Source organism: Mustela lutreola, chromosome 7 (genome assembly GCF_030435805.1).
Source record: "Mustela lutreola isolate mMusLut2 chromosome 7, mMusLut2.pri, whole genome shotgun sequence".
In the NCBI taxonomy this organism is placed as follows: Eukaryota; Metazoa; Chordata; class Mammalia; order Carnivora; family Mustelidae; genus Mustela; species Mustela lutreola.
The window spans coordinates 9,519,646-9,536,586 of record NC_081296.1 but is presented as its reverse complement, the minus strand read 5'-3'; the positions used below and the strand labels follow the sequence as shown (position 1 = coordinate 9,536,586).

Below are 16,941 nucleotides of genomic sequence, written 5' to 3'. Positions count from 1 at the left end.
TCTGGCCCCTGTCCACCATCCCTGTCCCTCCGAGCAAGGAGGAGAAAGCCCCTCTGGGGCAGGGAAGCTCTGGAGCTAGCATGACCTTGGGTGTTGACCCCAAGGCAAGTACATCCTCCTAAAGTTCCCCAGAGAGCAGCAGAGAGAAGTGAGTGAGAACTGGGGCTCTAAAGTTAGGCAGACCTGAATTTTAATTACAGCTCTGCTGCTTAGTGGTTGTATAACCCGGGGCAAGTCACTTGATCTGTTCCTCTGCTTAGCCTATAAAATAGTGATATAATAATTCCTCCTTCAAAGAGGTGTGCAGATAAACTGGAAGAGGGCATACAGAACACTTGGCATTGTGCTTGGGTAAATTCTCAGTAAATGTTACCTTTTCTATAGATAACAGATACATACATATAGATATGCTGTTTTGATTTGTATACCCTTGCCCAGTTTTCTCCTGCTTGTAAATATGTTTGTGATAAGTTGAGTCAAAGTATTTTTTTACTCTTCACTAAGCACCAGAAATTCATGGTTCTAATTGGCCCACGCTGAGGACCCACTGCCGCATCAGTCAGTCCTCATCACCTGTGGGAGTTCTGGGAGTGACGTCATCCAGCAGCCCAGGGGGTGTGGCTAGGGCGTGGCCAAGCCCTGCAGGGCTCTGCCTGGATGAGATCCCTCCCCACCCCGTTTTGGATCTAATACGGTGGAGATTATAGTCACCGCTTGGGCCACGTTTTGTATCTGATGCATCAAAACTGAGTGTCTTTGTAACTTCCCATGAATGTATCATTATTTAAAACAAAGGTAACAAAAAAATAAAAGCTGAGCTTTCCCCAGCTTCTCAGACTTCCAGAGCCATCTTTGAAAACCTAGTTCAAAGGACGCTCAGCCCCACTGTGCAGCCTCAAGAAAGCCAGACCCTTCCTGGAGGATGTGTTGGGGCTCTTGTGCCAGTACCCCCTCCCTGCTCTGGGCAACAGAAGCCAAACCAGTTAGCCTCCCAGTTCGTTCTTAGACCTGCACCCCCACTGGCCCCGACCCTCTGTGAACTCGGTCTTTTCTGTAACTTCGAAGAGGTTTGACCTCCTTTCCAACCAAGCCCACCACCGATTTTCCTTAAACGAAAACAGTTACGCACCCCCTTCCCCTCCAAACATCTATAAATCCCACCTTCCTCCTCCAGTGCCAGGACGACTTCATGGATTTTAAATAGCAGCCTCCTATTTTTGAGCCAGACATACTTGGAACCTAATTTCTGTCCCCAAGAAGGCAGCATCATGCCTGGGAGCAGAGTCTGGCACCAGATACTTGCCTTCGAAGACGGGATCTGCCACTTACAAGCCAGTGGCCCTGGCAAGTCATTTAACTCAAGGCCTTGGTTTTCCCATCTGGACATGAAATCGTAGCATCTATCTCATAGGCTGTTATGGGATAAAATGATTTTATATACATAACACCTTTAAACAGTGCCTTACATGTACAATACATTCTGCAGAAGGCATGCCCCAGACCGCCCTGAAATAATGCGTGTGTGATGGTGTGTGCGTATCAGTATTGTGTAAGTGATGCAGTCAGCTCTTACTGAGGAAGACAAGAGCCGTCTTACTGGGCTTGAGGTGGGCTTTGGGTGAAGGTCGAGGCCCAGCAAGGTTTTTGCACCAGGCTTGCCCCTCCTCAAAAATCCCCTAGTTCCCCTGGGATGGGTCACTGGCAGGAAGGAAGACACCCCCTGCCTCTCTTTAGGTGTCTCAGCAGCGCCCTCTCCAGGAGAAGAAGAGGGTGGCACACCTACTCCCTCTGTTGTGGAGGACTGGATCGCCACCCAAGTGGGGCCTGGAGTGGCTGCTGTCCCTGTGGGGGAGGAGACGACTGCCATCCCAGACTTCACCATTGAGCCGGAAAACCAGACGGAATGGGAACCAGCCTACAGCCCAGTGGGCACTTCCCCACCACCAGGTCTGTGAGGGGAGAGCTCTGGGGTGTGTCCTGAAGTCGCAGGTGTCTGTCTCCCTAGGCTGTGGCCCAACCCGCACCGGTTCTTTCCCCAGGGCCTGTGCTGTTTCCCCAGCCCGACGCTGGCTGGCAGCATATCCAGCCATGGGCAACATCAGCCATCTCAACTGGCCTCTGGGACAACCGCCAAGGGAAAGAAGGGGCAGACTTTTTCACAAAACGCACCTCCCCCCCCACCTCCCACCCCACAATTCCCTGTTCCCTGCTTTTAATTTCTCCCACCTGTACTGCGATGCCTATCACTGAGCTGATCAGAGGGCTCTTAGTCTGTCTTCCTGCATTCACAACTTTATCCTCTAACCTTTTAAAAACTCTTGTAGGAAGATCTCCAATAGTGGGAAAGACCTATAGGGGTCTTTGGAAGTGTGACTCTGACCTGTCACCTTGCCTTGATCCTCCTTCTGTGTCACTCTTTTGGGCCAGGTATCCCCAACCAGCACTTCCTGAGCCCCATCTGTCCTGATCAGATTGGATGGAACTTGATGGGATGAAAGCTTTGGTCCCCTAACCATGTCGGAAAAAGTGTTTTATGGCTGTAAATTTAGGGACATGCTGGCTTACAGAAAGATTAACAGGTTCCCTGCCCCGCCCCCCGCCCCCCTCTGCAGACCTTCTCAGTGCCTTTGATATGCTAATATGTGCTGTAAGACAGAGGGGGTGATGTATTCAAAGTGTCCCAAATGAATCTGACCAACGGCTTCCCCCCACCCCAGTCGCGGTGGAGTATTCATTTTATGGCTCAGTTTGGGTAAGCCTCAATTAAACAAAGCCCAGTACTGTGTGTGCGCTTAGTGGAGTCAGCTCATCCAGGGACATTTTCATTTGAAGAAATGAGTATATCAGAGCTTTGCACTGGTCCATGTAGTCACTCATACAATGCACTGTTCCCAAGCCATTCAGCCAGGCCAGACACCCCTCTCGACGCTGGAAATGCAAAAGCCTGTCCTCCCTCCACAGCAAAAGGTGAGGGTGTGTCAGTGGAGCAGGTGGGATTGTGGCCCAATGACCTCACCCAGCAGCCACACCTGCCTGTGCCTTTTCCTCACCCTTCACCAGGACCAGAGTAACCGAGTCCTGTTTGGCCAGAGTGTGTAGCTTGGCACAGGATCCTGGCACCAGCTAGTGGGAGTTTACAAGGGAAGGGACTCCAGCGGGCCCCTAGACACATTTTCCATACTTCAGTTCCCTACCACCTTGGCCATATCAGGAACCATCTGTACTGTTGTTAACTCTCTGTCTTTTTCTTTAAATTGACTTGCCTTTAAAAAGAAACCTAAATTTATTTAAAAGAGAAACGTTTTATCATGACTGTAAGTGGTTACTCCAGAATGTTTCTGGTATATATATATATATATATATTTTTTTTTTTATATCTGTCTCCACCTAACGCCCTCTTGCAAGCCTCCACTACTATCCTGAACCCCACACCCACCTCCAGGATTCTCCTGTAAGCCAGAGTAGGCTGTGAGCCTGCCCTGGGACTAGGGCATGTGCTTGGCTCAGGTTCTCTGCCTAAGAAATAAGTCCAAAAGAACGTGCAAGCTCCAGTCCCAGCTAGTCATTTTGTTGGGTCTTTTTTTGTTTGTTTTTTTAATTAATGTATTTATTTGAGAGAGAGAAAGCATGTGTGTGCAGGCAAGTGGGGGGAGGCACTGAGGGAGAGAGAGAATCTTAAGCACACTCTGTGCTGAGCACAGGACCCTACTCGAGGCTCCATCTCATGACCCTGAGATCATGACCTGAGCCGAAACCAAGAGCCAGATGCTCAACTGACTGAGCCATCCAGGTGCCCCAGCCCGCTGGGTTATTTTTAAATGCAAAAGGTGGAAACAAGAGGGAAGGAAAATAATGCAACCATGATTCTTTAGAATGATGAGACTTTTTCCGCTTTGGTTTTGCAATCCTCTGCAGTAGTAGTCTCAGAATTGAAAGAGTTGATGTGTTTTTGCGAACAGTACTACCTGGCCTCCCCTGCCTCAGAGGGATAGGATTGGATGAGTGACTCTCAGACTCAAGGGGGCATCAGCATCGTGAGGGTTCCAAGGTCGGGGGGCAGTGGGGAAGGGTTTTATTGAAAGACGACATGCCTGGGCGGCTTAGCTGGTTAAGTGTGTGACTCGTGGTTTCCACTCAGGGTCCTGGGATCGAGCCCTGTGTTGGGCTCCCCACTGCTTGTGCCCCTCTCTGCCCCTCCCCGCTGCTCACGCTCTATCCCTTTTTCTAAAATAAACAAATAAATATTCAAAAAAATGAAAGTTGGGGGAAAAAATGACATGCTACCCCCACCCTAGAGTCCCCAGAGGGATTTGGGGTGTGGGGGAGCTCTGAGAGTCTGCTTTTCTGTCAGGCTCCCAGAGAATGCTTGTATTGCTGGTAATGCTAAGGCTATCAGTCTAGGGACCACACTTTGCAAATCATGGGTTTAGCTAAATGAGGTGATGGTGTGGAGGTACTGGAGAGGTGACCTCCATTACTTTCCATGGGAGCCAGACCCCTACTTGCATGGGCTGTGTGGATGGCGCCCCCTGGAGTCTCAAAGAGCACAGTTTCCTGGGCCCCACCCTTCTTCCTGCCCCAGACACTGGGCAAGGTTCCATTAGAAGATGTCTGAGCACACCTCTGAAGAAAAGTTTTACTGTGGAAGGAATGGGTGAGGCTCCAATAGAGAAGAGTTACTAAACCCACACCTTATCTTCTTCCTTTCTTCCAGGGATCCCTCCAACATGGCCTCCCACCAGCACAGCAACAGAGGAAAGCACAGAAGGCCCTTTTGGAACGGAAGTGCCCTCAGCCTCAGTGGAGCCATCCCCCTCAGTGGAGCCATCCCCCTCAGAGGAGCCATCCCCGTCAGAGGAGCCGTCCCCCTCACAAGAGCCATCCCCCTCAGAGGAATCTTCATTCCCCTGGGAGGAGCTGTCCACACTTTCACCCTCAGTGCCCAGTGGGACTGAGCTGCCAGGCTCTGGGGAAGTATCTGGGGTACCTGAAGTCAGTGGTGACTTCACAGGCAGAGGAGAAGTTTCAGGACATCTGGACTCTAGTACGCAACCCTCAGGAGAAAGTGCAAGTGGACTGCCCTCTGAAGATCTTGACGCCAGTGGGCTCAACTCTACTGTGGGCTCAGGCCTGCCTGTGGGAAGTGGACTGGCTTCAGGAGATGAAGATAAAATTCCATGGTCCAGCATTCCTAAAGTTGGAGGTGAGAGTCTAGAGACCTCTGCCTCTGGAATAGGGGAACTAAGCGGGCTACCTTCTGGAGAAGGTCCAGAAGCTTCTGCCTCTGGAGTAGAGGACCTCAGCAGGCTGCCTTCTGGAGAAGGTCTAGAAGTCTCTGTCTCTGGAGTAGAGGACCTCAGTGGATTACCTTCTGGTGAAGGTCTAGAAGTCTCTGTCTCTGGAGTAGAGGACCTCAGTGGATTACCTTCTGGTGAAGGTCCAGAAGTCTCTGCCTCTGGAGTAGAGGACCTCAGCTGGCTGACTTCTGGAGAAGGTCCAGAAGTCTCTGTCTCTGGAGTAGAGGACCTCAGTGGATTACCTTCTGGAGAAGGTCCAGAAGTCTCAGCCTCTGGAGTAGAGGACCTCAGTGGATTAACTTCTGCAGAAGGTCCAGAAGTCTCAGTTTCTGGAGTAGAGGACCTCGGTGGACTTCCTTCTGGAGAAGGTCCAGAAGTCTCAGCCTCTGGAGTAGAGGACCTCGGTGGACTTCCTTCTGGAGAAGGTCCAGAAGTCTCAGCCTCTGGAGTAGAGGACCTCAGCCGGCTACCTTCTGGAGAAGGTCCAGAAGTCTCAGCCTCTGGAGTAGAGGACCTCAGTGGATTACCTTCTGGAGAAGGTCCAGAAGTCTCAGCCTCTGGAGTAGAGGACCTCAGTGGATTAACTTCTGCAGAAGGTCCAGAAGTCTCAGCCTCTGGAGTAGAGGACTTCAGTGGATTACCTTCTGGAAAAGGTCCAGAAGTCTCTGCCTCTGGAGTAGGAGACCTCAGTGGACTTCCTTCTGGGGGAGAAGGAATAGAGACCTCTACCTCTGGTATAGGGGACCTCAGCAGGTTGCCTTCTGGAGAAGCATCTGCCTCCGGAGTAGGGGACCTCAGCGGGCTACCTTCTGGAGAAGTTCCAGAAGTCTCTGCTTCTGGAGTAGGGGACCTCAGTGGACTTCCTTCTGGAAGAGAAGGTCTAGAGACTTCTGCCTCTGGTGTAGGGGACCTCAGCGGGCTCTCTTCTGGAGAAGGCCCAGAAGCCTCTGCCTCTGGAATAGGGGACCTCAGTGGACTTCCTTCTGGAAGAGAAGGTCTAGAGACCTCTGCTTCTGGAGTAGAGGACCTTGGTGGATTACCTTCAGGAGGGGAGGGTCTAGAGACCTCTGTTTTTGGTGCTGAGGATCTCAGCGGGTTACCCTCTGGAAAAGAAGACTTAGTTGGTTCAGCTTCTGGAGCCTTGGACTTTGGCAGAATACCTTCTGGAACTGTGGGAAGTGGGCAAGCTCCAGAAGCAAGTGGCCTTCCTTCAGGGTTTAGTGGTGAGTATTCAGGGACGGATCTTGGAAGTGGCCCATTCTCTGGTCTACCTGACTTTAGTGGACTTCCCTCTGGATTCCCAACTGTCTCCCTAGTGGATACTACCTTGGTGGAAGTGGTCACAGCTACCAGTGCAAGTGAACTGGAAGGGAGGGGAACCATTGGCATCAGCGGTGCTGGAGAAACATCAGGACTGCCCTTCAGTGAGCTGGACATTAGTGGGGCAGTTAGTGGCTTCCCTTCAGGAGCTGAACTCAGTGGCCAAGCATCTGGGTCTCCTGATATCAGTGGGGAAACATCTGGATTCTTTGGTGTCAGTGGACAGCCATCAGGGTTTCCTGACATCAGTGGGGGAACATCTGGGCTTTTTGAGGTCAGTGGACAGCCATCAGGGTTTTCTGGGGAAACATCTGGAGTGACCGAGCTTAGTGGACTGCCCTCCGGACAACCGGATGTCAGTGGAGAAGCCTCTGGAGTTCTTTCTGGCAGTGGCCCACCATTTGGCATAACCAACCTCAGTGGAGAAGAATCTGGGATCCCTGATACCAGTGGGCAGCCATCAGGGTTGCCAGAGTTCAGTGGGACAACTTCTGAAGTCCCTGGCCTGGTTCCCGGGACCATGAGTGGCAGTGGCGAGTCTTCTGGAATTACATTTGTGGACACCAGTTTGGTTGAAGTGACCCCAACTATGTTTATAGAAGAAGAAGGTTTAGGGTCTGTGGAAGTCAGTGGACTCCCTTCAGGGGAGGCAGATGTCTCGGGCATATCTGGGATCATGGATGTCAGTGGCCAATCTTCTGGAGCAATTGACTCTAGCGGGTTGACATCCCAGCCTCCAGAATTCAGTGGCCTGCCAAGTGGAGTAGCAGAAGTCAGTGGAGAATCCTCTGGAGCAGAGACTGGGAGCAGCCCACCCTCAGGAGCCTATGACAGCAGTGGACTCCCATCCGGGCTCCCCACTGTGTCTCTTGTAGACAGAACTTTGGTGGAATCCATCACCCAGACTCCGACAGCCCAGGAAGCAGGAGAAGGGCCTTCGGTCATTTTGGAACTCAGTGGGGCCCATTCTGGAGCCCCAGACGTGTCTGGAGACCACTCAGGGGTTTTGGACCTAAGCGGGCTGCAGTCCGGGCTGCTGGAGCCCAGTGGAGAGCCGTCAAGTACTCCATATTTTAGTGGGGACCTTTCTGGCACTGTGGATGTAAGTGGAGATTCCTCTGCAGCCACAAGCACCAGTGGGGAGGCCTCAGGGCTTCCAGAAGTTACTTTAATCACTTCAGAGTTCATGGAGGGTGTCACCGAACCAACTGTTTCCCAGGAGCTTGCCCAAATACCCCCTGTGACACATACCCCCCAGCTGTTTGAGTCCAGTGGAGAAGCCTCTGCGTCTGGGGAAGTTAGTGGAGCTACACCAAGGTTCCCCGGGGCTGGGCTAGAAGCGTCATCAGTCCCGGAATCCAGCAGCGAGACGTCTGTCTTTCCTGAGGCTGGGGTGGGGGTGTCTGCCGCCCCTGAGGCCAGCGGAGGAGCTTCCGGGGCCCCTGAGGTAGGTGAAGCCACCTCCGCCTTCCCTGAAGCAGATGTGGAGGGAGCCTCAGGCCTGGGAGTGAGCAGCAGCACCTCTGCCTTTCCTGAAGGCCCCAGGGAGGGCTCTGCCACCCCGGAAGTACAAGAGGAGCCGACCAGCACCTATGTTGTGGGCACAGAGGCGTCAGGCTGGCCTTCGGCCACTCCGATGACATCTGGAGATAGGACTGAGGTCAGCGGAGACCTGTCTGGTCCCACATCGGGGCTGGATGTTGTTATGAACCCCAGCGTCTCAGAGTCCGAGCGGATCCAGCAGACCCAGCGCCCTGCAGAGGCACCTCTAGAAATCGAGTCCTCAAGCCCCTTGCACTCAGGAGAAGAGACCCAAACCGCCCAAACAGCCACCTTCCCCACGGATGTTTCCGTCCCTACTTCTCCACGAGGGACAGATGAATCCGCACCAACCACTCCAGGTATGGTTGGGAATTTTTTTTTTCTCCTTTCAGTGTTTTTCGGGGAGTTCAGACTGTAGTGTAGTGAGAGACAGCGTCAATTCATACTCCTCTACAGGCCAGCTGTGTAGCCTCAGGCAAGTTTCTTAATCTCTCTGAGCCTTATCTGGAAGATAGGAAGAGGCAGGGGCCGGCAAACAGGATATAAATACATATCGAACAGGCACTTAGCATCTAACTTCGCACCCGGCCACACTTAGAGCCTCGTGCTTGCCCGGGTTGCAGTGGTACATCCCAAGAGCAATTATACGTGAGTCCAACTGTCTGTGCTTGGCACAGGGAGAGAGAAGGGGGACTCTTCAGATAGTGCTAGAAATTCTACTCGCGCCCCTTTCCCATGGAGTTCGTGTGAGAGGAGAGAATGGATTTGATGACATCTATGCCCAGATATTAACCTCATGTAGGGTGAAGACCTGCATGATGTAAAGACCTGAAGCGTCATGCTGGCTGTCCTGACTTTGGTCCCCACCCCGACCCCAGCACAGGTGCCTTCTCCGTACGACGGTCTCACTTTGACACAACCCAGGCACCGGGCACAGGAAGCTGATATTTTTCCTTTGCTTTTTGCCTGGGGCTCCCTTGGGGGGAAACTTGACCTACCGCGCCTGGCCCCTCGGCTCCCCAGCCCCCACTGCCCTGGGGCCTCTGTCCTTCTTCATGGGTCAAGCAGCCTGTGGGGCAGGTGAGGAGCCTAGGGCAGGGGGTCCTCTGATGGGAGGTGGCACCCCAGAAGGAGACGATGAGGATCTGCTGTGTTCCCTGAACACATCGAGGCCTGTGGCCATGAGGACATTTCCTCCTGTCCCATCAGCACCCTTAAGGGAACAGATGCCCGGTACCTCCAAGCCCGTATTCTCAGGGTGGTGTCTGCACTGCCACTGCGCCCTTACCCCAGCCTCTGCTCCAGAGTCTTTCCTAGAAAGGCTTCATTCCTCTGACACAGGCAGAATCAGAGCCATGAATCCTGGGGGAAAGTAGATCCCACGAGACTACCAGGGCCGGGCAGCTATCTCCTAATAGTCATTACATCATATACAAAGAAAGATTTTGTGTTTGCATATATTTACGTATACGCAAATTAATAACTTGTAATATATTGCTCCCATCATGTAAATATGCTGTATACTTGGCCCTTACACTGGAAAGAGTCCGTGTAAGCAGGTCCTAGGGTGACTACGGATTCACTCTTTCCTCCACTGGGGTCGATCTCTGGCCGCATGGTGGAGCCATGAGTAAGAGCACTGTGGGCCTCGGTGGCCAGAGGGTGGGCTCTCCTTGGGCAGTCAGCCTTACCACCTAGGGGATAGTGTCATGAGGCCACGGTGACCCCTGGGACTCCAGCCGCATCCCTCCATCCTCCACCCCATTGGGAGGGCAGAGCCCGTCCTCCCTCTGGGTATGGCTGGTGGAGAGCAGCAGGATGCCTGACCTGGGTGACATGTTCATGGACACTTCCTAAGTCAGAGAGGAACAGACTCAGGGCCCAGCAGGACTTCCGGGACAGCTGCCAGGACCGGAAACCCCTTGCCCTGGTGTTTGTATCTCCTGACACCTATCTCCCTTTTAGCAAGTCCTTTCTCTGACCATGTGTACCCCCACGGGGCTCTCTGCCCCCCACGATTCCTTCCCAGGCAGCTCTGTGGGTAGCTTGACAGTTATCCCCATCTGAAACGACAGCTCCTCCGAGGGAGTCAAATCCAGAACTGGGGTCTTCACTCACTTGTTTCACACGCTCCGCTAAGTAAGAAGCCCTCTCTCGAACACAGAATCAGCCGCTAGACTTCACTTGGGAGATGAACTTCAGAGCCGCTAGAATGAAGAGAGGTTTAGAAGTGGGGCTTGGCCAGCCCTCAGGACCTCATTTGTAATAGGCTCAAAGTAGTGGTTCTCAGCCTTAAGAACCTCCTGATGCCTGGGGTCCCACTGCCCCCGATTCTGATTGAAACGGTCCTGTGGCCTTGGCATTAGGGTTTTTTAAGACTGCCCCGGTGACTCCAGGGCGCAGCCAGGGCTGAGGATTAAGAACACCTGTGTGCAGCGTCCAGGGCCCCCCCAAGAGGCATCTGTAAAGATTGCTTACCCTTCCCCATCTCTCTCGCCATGTTTAGGAAAAACTTTATCATCTCTAAAGAGCAGGTGGTAAGGATGCTTCCAGAGGCCTGCAGATAGAGTCCCGCCTCTGCAGGTGACCCACTGTGATCTTGAGCTAGAACCCGCAAGCACTCAGAAGCAGCAAAATGTCGCATTATTCCTGTGGCAGTATTTGAATACTCGGGGTAACCTTCCACCTAGTAAATGAGGCTGGAGGTTGTTATGTAGCCCTTAAGAGAAAATACGTGACAATTGTCATCGTCTTGCTAAGTCAGCATTCCATAAGCAAGTTCTTGATAAATGAGTCATCTGCACTCTTGACGTCGAAATGAACATGTTTAGTGAATACTCAGATTTCCTAGCGATTGAAGAAGTAGGGCTACCTCCCTCATTCTGATCCACTTAAAAAGCAGCAACCTCCCCTCCCTCCCCCCACAACCTCTTTGCTGACATTTGTTGAGATTTCTGGCTCCAGCAGAACTGGTCTGAACATTGGTAGTTTAAAAGATCTTTTAAAAAATTTTTGTTAACTACCGCAGTAGATTCTGTTTTGCTAAGGTTGAGATATTCTGTTCTAATCAGATCTCAACATCCAATTTTCCAGCAATCACTGGTGCTGGGTGGATTTCTCTAAATTCCTGGGTTAGGAGGGCATGAACTCAGAATTCAGTCAGCCTCTTTTCCGTCTTACTGACATTCTTCATTTTGTAGGCTTGAGGCTCTGATCTGTGATCTGACATTGTCTCTTCCCCTGGAGCAGGGAGGTTGGAATTTCAGTGAAATCTTAGCCTCAGGGGGAAGGGGGATGTTGTCAAAGCAAGTGAAAATACAGGGTTACAAGTGCAAATACAAATCACACCTTCATGACACGACATAACCGAAAAGTCAATGGGCAGACTTGAACAGGGACTAGTCAACCCTTGAACAGCACCACCGGGGTTAGGAGTGCCAGTCCCCCACAGAATTGAAAATCTGCATATAAATTCTGACTCCTCAAATACTTAACTACTAATAGTCTCCTGTTGACCAGAAGCCTTAGTAATAGCAGAAAGTCAATTAATACTTAGCTTGTAGGTTATACGTACTATTTACTGTATTCTTATAATAAAGTAAGTTGAAGACAAGAAAATGTTATTCAGGAAATCATAAAAGGGGGGCTCTTGGCTGGCTCAGTAGGTAGAACGTGTGACTTTTGATCTCGGGGTCATGAGTTCAGGCCCCATGTTGGGCATAGAGCTTACTTAATTAAAAAAAAAAAATAGAAAAAAAATCATAAGAAAGAGAAAACACGTTTACAGTACTGTATCGTAAAAAATCTGCATATAAGCAGACAACACACAAGCCCATGTTAGTTCAAAGGTCAACTGTGACTGAATTTAAGATGCAGGATATTAAACTTACATTCAGGATCAAACTTTAAAAATATAAAAGACTTGATAGTATAATTATAGCATATTGGTTAACTTAATTATGTTTATTTAAAAGCAAACTGGAACTGGCAAATATGTTCTTATAAACCTTCTGTCAGTTGTGATACACCAGAAAGCAAGTGCATTTACTCAGTTCTGGCCATCTAATTGATTCTAGGTGTTTGCAGGTTGTAGGACATCCACTGAGTTAAGAAATTGTCTCTGTGCTTCTTCTGCTTCTTCTTCTTTTTTTTTTTTTAATTTATGAGAGAGAGAGATAGCAAGAGAGGGAACACAAGCACAGGGAAGCTGGAAAGGGAGAAGCAGGTTCCCCGCCAAGCAGGGAGCTCGACGTGGGCCTCAATCCCAGGAAGCTGGGATCATGACCTGAGCTGAAGGCAGAAGCTCAACAACTGAGCCACCCAGGCGCCCCATCTCTGTGCTTCTTGAGGGGATTTTCTTCCATGTTTGTCCAGGAAAGTTATGTCCAGGGTCAACACATACAGCTGCACAGGTTGTGCACTGAACAACTTGAATACCATTCATATATTCTTTATGATTGGCAACCCTTTTAGTTGGGTATCCTTTGAGTAAAATTACCTGCTGTCTTCATTCAGCCTTTTCCTGTAAGCCAAATAACCTCTCTTGTTTGGAGGTCCTTATTTCTGACATAAGCAAAAGCCAGTCAAGGCCTATTCAGGGGGGAGGCCTGAGCTCCCCAATTCAGATGCCAAAGTGATTATTTGGAAGTATCTTATTCCCCTCACCTTTACCGGGGGCCCTCCGTTCTTGTCTCCCCTAAGTTAGGTCCTGGTGCAGGAAAAAATCCTCCCTTTTGGTTATAGCGGTGGGAAGAGTTCTAACCCTCCGCAGGGTCCCTGGTGAGACGGTAGGGGAGCTCTTGGCCTGGTGCAGCAGGAATGATAGTGAGATACTGAGATCTAAGACTTCAGTGACCCTCTCCCTTCACAGAGGACAGAGGCCCAACTTGCAGCCTGAGTGTCTGATTCTTGCCTCTGTCTCTTCCAGGCTGTCTGCCCAGCTTACCAGCATGGGCAGGCTACGTCCTTTGTTTCCTTACCTGTACTCTAGGGCATATGACATCTGCGCCCTGGGACTGTTGGAAGGGTAAAGCATGTCGGAGCCATACTGTCTGGCTCAGAGAAGATTCATGAGAGAGATCGGTTCCTTCTCTCTCCTCTCTTCCTTCATGCAGTCTGCCCATGGCCCAAAGCCCTTTCAGTCCCCCCTCCTGCTGGCAGCCTGTCTGGGTCCCCACCCTCTTTGTGGTCAGCCCAGCTCACCTTCTCTCATGGTTCCAGAAGACGAGCAACATCCCGTTTGCCCTGCACAGAAAGAGGTATGGGCACTGCAAGGCCGGAGGGAGAGGAGATGAGGCCTGGCAGATGTGAGCAGCTCACAAGAAAGCCCCACACAGAACGCCGGGCCCCCTTCCTGCAGCAGAAGGCCTCTCTCTACTGCCCCGCGGGCACCCACAGGCTCTGTGGTCTTCAGCATTCTGGCCCTCCTTCCCTTCTCATCTGTGAACCCTGGGCCCTGCACAAAACAGCTTCTGAACCCCGGGGGACAGGTTCCCTGAGTTTTGGGGACCGTCTCTCCCCTGCACCCTTCTCAGATCGGGTGCCAAAGCCAGGAGGAAAACAACAAGGTCCCCAGCCCCGGTCTCTGGGCCACCAGGGGGCAAGTTATGTGAAACATGCTTCTGGGACAAGGAAGGCCACCTGGCCCGACCTCCCCGGGGCCTCCGCCTCCTCTGCCCCTCCCCCATGGTGGGGTTGCCATCCAGCTCTTCCGCCCACAGGCCACTCCTGTCCCCTGCTCTCTACAACTGCTTTAGCGCCTCCGTTTGCTTAAGCCCCCCTCGCCCGGTGCTTCCCACATCCCGCAATGACGCTAATGGACACAAGAGAACAGGGGCTCCGTTGAGTAGCCCCCAGCTTCCGCCCAGCCCACCGGCCTGACCTATTGCTGCTACTGCTGCTGCTGGGAATCCAAGTGCATGCTGGGAATCCAAGTGCATGCTGGGACTCCTGTCAGTTCCTCCATGCATTTTGGTTTTGCTTGGAACAGTTCCGACCTTGGAACTGTTGGTGTCTAATCCGTGGCGCACGCTCCCTGAGATGAAGCTACGAACTCCGTGGGAACAGAAAGATACCTGAGGACCTGAGATTTTCAGGCCACCCACTCCCCAAACCTATCTGGTCCAGAAGACGTCTACTGCACACCAGCTAGCGAAAAGGATCCACAGGAACGTACTTTAGCCTTCTTAAGAGGAGATGGACTTTAAGGTCTAATCTGCTGTCCTAAGAGGTGGGAACTAATCCTGGAAGGTGTTTAGGCGCTGATCACGTGGACACCACCTATAGACATGTTGGGTCCTGAAGGTTGTGTGAACACAGCTGCGTACATCAAGGCTTAGCCTTGTATCATGATGCCCCAATGGCCAGTGGCACCCATTCATTGCAGAATCCTACTGATCTGGGGAGAAGAGCTTCACAATACCTTCTATCATGTTCCCAGAGGAAGGTACCCAGAGAAAACCAGCAGGAGCCTTTGTAGTAGAAATACGAAGACAGTAAGAGACTCCCAGGTTCCTGGCTTCTCAGAAAGAGGCAGAAAGACCAGATTAGAGGATTCACTTCTCACCTTGGCCGATGGATGAAAAAATGGAGGCCAGTGGCTTACCAGTTCCAGTCCCACAAAGAAGTTGGATCAGAAAAAACGTCTTGGGCCAGAAGAACAGAAGGGAGGAAGAGTCTGCCTGGAAAGAAGAGGTTGATGGGGACCTGCTCTACCCCAGGGTGGGGGTTGGCCACTTAGTAAGTGGCTCGCCAGCTTCAAATCTTAGTCTCCCACTGGCTAGAAAGGAACCTGTCTGAAAACTGAGACTCACTGGAGATGTCCACGTTCTAGGGCCCTAAGCTGGAAGGAATATAGGAAAATGCTGCGCTGGTTTCTCTTCCTTCCCCCAAGAGAATGATGCCAGCCTCACCTTTATAAAACAGAATTTGATTTACTAGAGATGGAGGTGTCTGCAACTCCCACAGATGGAACGAGTCTCGGGCTGATGGCCCCTGCCGCCATTTTCTCATGGTTCTATGGGATCCATGCTGCTGGGAATCCAAGTGCATGCTGGGACTCCCGTCAGTTCCTCCATGCCACCTCTGGCTTGTTTGTGCCTTGCCCTCTTGCCTCAGTTCATAACTACAGAGGAAGATCGGAAAATAAAAGCTCTAACAAGCTCCAGACACTTAGCTTCCGGTGTCCTTGCTCACCAGCGTCACGTTGCGAGCCAGCTCAGACACAAAGCCTCTCGAAATACTCACAAAAGAAAGCATCTCGGAGGAGCTGGGTGCTCAGTCTTCCAGTGGGCGTTCGCCTTCAGAAGCCCCAGATCTCTCCACCCACAGGGAAACCTGGCTCCAGGGCTCCAGGGTTGCCAGTCAGGAATCACACACATCCAAGAAAACCCGGGTTGGATCTTTGGCTCAGCGCTCCAATATGGCGGCAGCAGCAGCAGCAGCAACAGCTCTTAGGAAGTCCAGCCACCCCTCCCAGGACTCTGGAGAGCAGCAGGGCTGGCCACCCATAGGGCACCTGCGATGCTTGCCAAGCTGGAGCTGCCGGCCAGAGTCCTAATGGTGGCCCTTGGTTTCTTGCAGACATTGACGAATGCCTCTCAAGTCCTTGTCTGAATGGAGCCACCTGCGTGGACACCATCGACTCTTTCACATGCTTATGCCTTCCCAGCTACCGAGGGGACCTGTGTGAGATTGGTACGGCCGTCTTGGCTTCAGCTAATGTTACTAACTGCCGCACCCTCCTCCTCTGTCTCCCTTCCTTCTAACCACAGGCGCTCGGCCCTGGCTGGGGCCGGCACACTCCACCCGGACAGCCATTTCAGGGGCCCCCACTGAGAAGTCTGCCTCACTCACTCCCACTCTTCTTGCGGAAACCCTCCTCTGGGGCATTGGCTGATCTGACCATAGGAGAGACGTGCCAGCCTGTGCTCTGGAAGGTGGGGTCCTGGGGGATCGTTAAAACACGGACCTTCTTCAGGGCTTCCAGACCACTGATAGTACCTTGAGGTCGGTGCGTGCCTCAGACCAAAAGAGGACAGAGCTGATCCCGTGCACTCGTCTGGAAGGAAGCTGTGGGTCACAAGCATGTATCAGCCTGCTGTATTGCCTGTGGGACTTTTGTGGCCCCTCCATGGCCTGGGGAGCCACCAGGCCACGCTGGCCATGCTACCTCATTCTTCTCTGGCAAGCGTTCTGTTTTGTCTGCCTGAGAGCTCTGTGTCACCAGCATGACATGCATGGGCAGGGGCTGCTGCATGTCAGTTTCTCCCATCACCAGTGACTGCTGCCATGTCAGTGCCACTCCTGGCCTGTGCTTCCTTTTCCCTGCCCTTGTGCAAGTCAAAAGGCTGGCCAGAGAGAACAGAGCCTCGCTGCAAGGGATGGGGGCTGAGTTTCCCCTCTTGGGCCTTGCCAGCCCCTTCACTTCTGCACCTGGGCCAGGCTCGGCCAAGGAAGGCGTGTGCCAGGAACTTCCCTGAGCCTCGCACCCCCTGTCCCCGGCACTCCCTCACTCTGGTGCTTCTAGTTTCCCCCTGCCATGCTCCTAGGCCTCAGAGTCACCCCAACCCAGAAAGGGGGAGATGGCACTTGTGATTACTAGTAGCAATAACTCACACAGACCTAGAAGCATGTAGGGGTTCCAGACCATTTTCTATGATCGCTCAAGTTGGGTATCTCAGGAGCTGCCAGAAAGCAAAAGAAACTCCTGGGAAGTGTCCCTTTGGTCCTAAGCAGTCTGGGGAGGTAGCTTGGGATTGCATTTTCCTTCCAGGCACTGCCA

The 16,941-nt window shown here is 52.0% G+C and overlaps 1 protein-coding gene across 1 annotated transcript in view; it reads left to right on the top strand.

Moving 5' to 3' along the window:
* The window catches only part of ACAN (aggrecan), a 60,328-nt gene that overhangs the window by 37,980 nt on the left and 5,407 nt on the right, over positions 1–16,941 (top strand). Inside the window, exons 11-13 of the mRNA XM_059180029.1 lie at positions 1,735–1,947; positions 4,715–8,518; positions 15,741–15,854. Of these exons, the coding sequence (XP_059036012.1) occupies positions 1,735–1,947; positions 4,715–8,518; positions 15,741–15,854 (4,131 nt within the window). The remainder of the gene's footprint in view (positions 1–1,734; positions 1,948–4,714; positions 8,519–15,740; positions 15,855–16,941) is intronic.